A 6,571-nucleotide genomic window follows, 5' to 3' on the forward strand; every position below is an offset into this window, starting at 1 on the left:
GGAGTAGTTACCTAACCATTGTAGAAGACCCGAACATACCCACAGTGAGCTGCCGAAAGTGGACGAGTTCCGATCCATCTACTAAGACCTAGACATCGGTTTCCGAACCTGCTCTCAACGAGCGATGAAACCGTACGAGTTCCGATCCATCTACAAAGACTTAGACATCGATTACAAATCCTACCCTCAACGAGCTAACGAAACCGAAGGAGGCCCTATACATCTACAAAGCCCTAGACTTAAGATGCCACACCTACATTCAAACCCAAACATATCTCAATCCCTCTACGAAGAGCTGTTCCCGAGTATCTCCACAGTGAACTGCTAGCATCTAGACCACAATTCACAAATCTACCTCAGAAGACCTGCACCATTCCGAACGTTAATGATACTACATCATAATTCCCGACTATATTCAATCCGTCGACACCCGATGACTTCACGTTCCCGATTACATCCAAAATCGCCAACATCCCACATCAGTCGAACACCTACATCGTAATGCCTGATAACAGTCAAACCTTCGAAAACCGCTTACTTCGGCCGAAGATTTCTCGTGTATTCTACGCCAAAAAAAATTACTGTGTGTGTATGTTTTTATTCCCTCGATGTCGATATAGCAATGTCCATCTGTACGTCTGTTGAAATAACTCTAGCTTCCGAACGAAATGAAGTAAGTTCATAATAATTTACTCTAATGTGTATTATGTCTGCAGAACTTTTGGTATTAAAAAAGAGCCATATCGGTCCACGTCTTCGTATAGCTCCCAAATAACGATACCTCCCGATATTCGGTATTTTGATTCTTTTAGCGACATTATTTACCGGTATTTGAAGTTCGTAATGAATACTACGGCATAAGACAGAAAATTGTGTGTGCCGGTCCAAGTCTTTGTAAAGCCCCCATATACCGGTACCCCCGATATTCGGTATTTTGATGATTTTAGCACATTATTTACCGGAATTATTTCAAATTTTGTATTTGAAGTTCCTAATGGACACTACAGCCTATGGCAGAAAATTGTCTGTGCAGGTCCACATTTTATAAAACCCATTTTACTTTCCTATATTCGGTATTTTGATGATTTTAACTACATTATAAACAGTTTTTTTTTTCAAGTTTCGCATTTGAATATTGTAATAGCTTATGACAAAAGTTGCTTATGCAAGTCCACGTGGTCGTATAGACCCTAATATACGGCTACTTTCGGTATTTTTAAGATTTTAACAGAATTTTTAACGGATTTTATTTATTTGAAAATTGCTAAATTGGATGGTGGAGGGTATTCAAAGTTCGGCCCGGCCGAACTAACAGCTTTTTTACTTGTTAAATATATATACCTATATTGCAATATAATGTGATTGTGACAAAAATTTGGATCCCGAATTGGCAAATGAAATTATTTATTTAATTTTACCAAGGCCATTTCAAGCCCCTACAAAGCTAAAGGTAATACTGCCATCGAACATGTGTAAATCGCCTTAAAATTTTAATCTTATTTAGAATTCATAACCAGAGTCTTGATTGATTTTTCGATGAACTACATGACGGAACTTAATACGCAAATAAGTAGAATACTATTAAATACGAGATTCTATAAATTAAACCCAAATCATTTTGGACGTATGTACATCTCAACAAATTTCAATGAATAATAATAACCTCGGTAGGCATGCCAAACAACTCCTTTAGCATAGTCTGTGGTTGTTCCCTTTAAATATTTGCCGTTTAGGTTACTATGGAAGAGAAGAAAAAGAAGAACAACAATTTTATGTCTGAATTTTCCGCCTAGAATTTACTAGTTCACTTACCTGAAATGACAGTTACTGTACCACCAAGCAGCATTATAGGACTGGGCACAATTACGAGTATCTATGTCATTGTCTCGATCTTTAGTTGTGAAACCATAGCCCAAATGGCCAATGGTCAGGGAATCACCGGCTGTACCATTGTAATGACCTAAACTTTGAAGTTTATAGTTTTCCTTTTCACTGGCTATCACAAAATTATCGTATTTGGCATAACGACGATCGTCATCAAAGTCCTCCATCACCACCAATAACTCGTAGGGTCGACTATTGGTAAGTTTATGTAGACGTTGTAGACCAATGAAAAATTCCCCGCTACGATTACTAAAACCATGTTTGTAATCTTCCCAGTCGCGATAAAAATTTTCGGAGCCATCCATACGGCGTTGGATAACGATTTCACCATTCATGCGTTCTTCTCGCTGTTCAAATTTTCGGTTAAGACGTTCCATTTGACTCTCGATTTTTTGTAGCTTTTCGTCTAATTCATTTAAACGTTTGTTCAAATCTTTATTCGATTTTACAAATTTATAAACATCACTGTACCATCGAATCAAGCCCTCCATGTCCTCTGATTCACAAACACCTGTGGAAATCTGAAAAAGGAAGAAAAATCCATTTTCATAATTTCTCTCATTGTAACAGATTAATAACTTTGTACAACACAAATAATAACAAGTAAGCAAAGGTTATAGTCGTGTGATACCCTACAACACTACAATATGTTCGAAGTCCCCTTATATCCAAATCCATTTTGGAAGATTTCGTTTTTGAAATAATGTCAAAGAGCCCTGAGAGGGTTACCTCTAGCCCTTACGTTTTGACACGGAGAATTTGCCTATATATTTACGCACTCCGTAGTGTTTTTATTAAGTGTTCACACGAAAATTGTGGGTCGTTTTACAGCTTAATATAATCCAATGGTCATCCAAAATGCTAGACTTGTTCTCTGTCCTTAACTCTCTTCTTATGTGAAATTCCGTGTCGATTAGTTTTCAATTGTGGCCTATAGAGCGACTACAAAGATCTTCTAAATTTACATCTTAAGAACAATAGGCTTTAATTCTGACCCTAACTCTACCCCAATGCAAAATTTCTTGAGGATCGGACGATAATTGCGACATGCATATAATACCCTCAGAACGTAGTGTTGGAAGGTGTAAAAATTTGGAAAATTTACAATTCAAAAATGTAAGTCAAGTTGAAAAAATCGCATGCGATGAAAAATATGAAAAAAATTAAAAAAAAAAATAAAACAAAAGATATTCACTTATTTGTTGGTGTATTTTTCCACGATTTTCTTAGATTTTATGCTCTAGCAAGAGACCATTCCGAATTGATGGGAATTGTTAAAATCGGCCCAGCGGCTATTGATTTATAAGCAGAATAAATAAAATCAATTCTTTTACATATATATTGTACCTATTTTGGTATATATTCGATTTCTTGGCTATTAGCATCACTGTAATGGCCAGAAGGAAACTTTTAATGTATTTGTGATTTGGGATTAAAAATATTCGCGGTTTAGTGGAAAATTTTCTATTTTCTTACATAAAAGTGAGGGTCTATTTTAGCCGCTAATTATTGTCCGCTGACCGCCCAAATTGGTAGGTTTCTGTCCAGTTCTAAACTCTAACTCCATGTAAATTTTCGCGTCGATTGGGCCATAATTGTGGCCTATAGAGCAACTGCAAAATCAAGAAAAGTTTTTGTTTTTGGTCCATTTTAACCCCTATCATCTCCAAAAACAATAGGGTTCTATTCTGACCTAAACCCCACCTACATTTTCAATTTTATGAGGATCGGTTCATAATTGCGACCTGTAGTTTGATTACAAATTAACATGGACAGACGGACGAACGGACATGCATAGCTAGATCGACTCATCCCGGCGAGATGGGAAGATCCATATATACTTTCCTATGTGGGAAACCAATATTTCGAGGTGTTACATAATTTTTGGCCCAATCAAACTTATAATACCCCCAACACATAGTGTTGTAGGGTATAAAAAGATTATGAAAATAGAGCTAAAAATAGAAGACACGTGCATCAGCGTTTTCAAAGTTTTCATCACAAAGCAACCCGATAACAGGGGACAAGTTTCTCCCTTGTCCACAAAACTTCCTACATCATACTAAATTTTCATACTATAACGATTTCATATATAAGATTCCTTGAAGATTATCGAGGACCATTGCAAAGCTATTTTAACGTCTCCATATATAAACCCTAGAAACCAACAGTTACCTGTTGAAATGAAATTTCAGCTCTATCCCTTCTCCCAATACATAATTTAGTAACATTTAATACGCATATCCAAAACAATATATATCTCTCTAGCCTAGACACCAACACTGATCCAAAATTAGTATTTTTTGAAAAATAATAGTACTCATTTGCAATATCACTGTTTCAGCTCTACTCCTTTACCCAATGTCAAATTTAGTTCAATTTAGTACTATTCAAACAATTATAGTATAATTTCCTAACATGTCTCAATCCTAGATACCAATAGAGTCCTCAATATCAAATTTCGTGATTCCAGCTCTGTTCCTTCATTCAATACCACATTTAGTACCATTCAGTACTCTTCATACAAATATAGGATGCATTTCCAAAACTCCGCCAAATTTCAAACAAAGATACCATCAATAATCTAAACAACAATTTTCAGAGTTTCATCTTTATCCCTTCACCCAATACGAAATATAGTACTTTTTTTCGTACTTTTTAAATTTTTCGTACAATTATAGTAAATATTTCTGAATCAAAACTACCTACATTTATCAAGCTTAGTTTCCATCATGGCTTCTCAAAGCAAATTTCAAGTTTTAAGCTTTTTCCGACAAAATACCAATACCAAATGCTACCATTTTATAACTTTTTGTAACCTTAAAGTTCGAATTTCCAAATTTCCTTTTGATGCATTTATTCTGCACTCCATCAGTGATATTTTCCCAGAGTCTAATTTTTATACCCTCCACCATTCTATGGAGGGTATATTATCTTTGTCATTCCGTTTGTAACTCCTCGAAATATTCATAATAGACTCTACAAAGTAGTTTACCAGCAGGTTAAGTTCGTAAATGGGTCATATCGGTTCACGTTTTCGTATAGCCCCCATAAACCGGTACCTCCCGATATTCGCTATTTTCATGAGTTTAGAGATAGTATTTACCGGAATTATTACAAATTTCATATTTAAAGTTCGTAATGGGTACTACAACCTATTAGCAACATTTTTTGTATTAAGGGCCACGTCTTCGTATAGCCCCCATATAACGGTAGCTCCCGATATTCGGTATTTTCATGATTTTAGCGACATTATTTACAGGAATTATTTCAAATTTCGTATTTAAAGTTCGTAATGGGTGCTACAGCCTATGACAAAAATTTTTGTATTCAGGTCCACGTCTTCGTATAGCCCACATATGACGGTACCTCCCTATACTCAGTATTTTTATGAATTGTGCGACATTATTCAACGGAATCGTTTCAAATTTCGTATTGGGAGATCTTAATGGTTACTACAACCTATGGAAAAAATTAAGGTCCACGTCTTCGTATATCCCCTATATAACGGTACATCCCGACATTCGGTATTTTCATGACTTTAGCGACATTAATTACCGAAAATGTTTCAAATTTGATATTTGAAATTCCTTAATGGGTAAGCAGGTCATGTCTTCGTATAGTCTCTATATAACCGTTTTCATTCAAGTGGTAGTCGTCCGGGCCGATCTTTTAATTCCGGAATCTTTTGAAATTTTTCAAGTTTTTTCCAAATAGTAGAGGGTATTAAAAGATCGGCCCGGACGAACTTAGCTGCTTTTTTACTTGTTTTCAAAAAGTTTCGTGAGAATTCTTTTAACCAACAATGTTTCATGTACGTTTTGAGCAATAATCGGCGGGATTTTTAAGTACTTAAATTTATATTGAATTTTTTTAAAATTCACTTTGACTTGGTTCTATTACTTACCACTTCCATGTAGCCTCGATCGAAAATATTAAAATATAATAATACATTGAATATTAAATATAAAGCAGTATTAATTTTATTCATGTCTTTTATAAATATAGATTTATCAGCGTTGTTTGAACCCACAACACTCGGTACAGTTTACGAACTAAAATCAGCAATTGATAAGACATTCATATTTATATACCTACATAGGTTTTCATAAATACAATACAAGATTTCTCTACTCGTATAATCACGAATTAAAAGAAAATATCGTTTTTAGCCTCATTTGGGCATCATACAATATATTTATATTTTATATTGACAGTAAATAATTCGATGTATCAACTGTTAAACGCATTTCTCCAAATCCGGATAATGAAACTCGTAAAGAAAGGACAAAAGTCGGGCGGCGCCGACCAAGACATGTATTAGATGGCACTTTTAAAATTATTTCTAAAATGTTCTCTCTTTATTCGTTGTTGAAAAATTGAAAAATAAGTGAACTCTGAGTTTAAGTTATTACCGAGACGAAATTGAATTTTCTCTTTTAAAACTATTGGAATGTTTGTGAAGAAGTTATTGAATATTGCACACATTTCGGTATTACTTACATTTTCACCAGCATCAGTAGCCCATTTCATACCTGAATAAGTTACTCTTCCCAAATGCTCACTTAAAAACGGCCAACAATTCTTTGGATTCTGATGGAGATCCTAAACCCGAACTTTTCACGAACATCCCAGGCGTTCTTTTTCGCTGGAAGTAGTCACAAATAATTTTGCAAGAAATCAAGTT

General features: G+C 35.0%; 1 protein-coding gene across 1 annotated transcript; it reads right to left on the bottom strand.

The window, feature by feature from the left end:
• Positions 1-1,555: 1,555 nt before the first annotated feature.
• Positions 1,556-5,841, bottom strand: LOC131804741 (ficolin-2-like). The gene is made up of 3 exons (XM_059127877.1): positions 5,792-5,841; positions 1,813-2,405; positions 1,556-1,737 (listed from the first exon to the last, which is right to left on the bottom strand). The coding sequence occupies exons 1-3, from the start codon at positions 5,798-5,800 to the stop codon at positions 1,614-1,616; spliced, it is 726 nt and encodes a 241-aa protein (XP_058983860.1). The 5' UTR covers positions 5,801-5,841; the 3' UTR covers positions 1,556-1,613.
• Between the last annotated feature and the right edge of the window lie 730 nt (positions 5,842-6,571).

The sequence above is a fragment of the Musca domestica genome, unplaced genomic scaffold, assembly GCF_030504385.1.
Source record: "Musca domestica strain aabys unplaced genomic scaffold, Musca_domestica.polishedcontigs.V.1.1 48, whole genome shotgun sequence".
In the NCBI taxonomy this organism is placed as follows: Eukaryota; Metazoa; Arthropoda; class Insecta; order Diptera; family Muscidae; genus Musca; species Musca domestica.

Coding starts and splice junctions, on each gene's coding strand:
- LOC131804741 (XM_059127877.1), bottom strand. Junction 1,738..1,812: donor TACAGTAACTGTCATTTCAG/GTAAGTGAACTA, acceptor TCTCTTCCATAG/TAACCTAAACGGCAAATATT.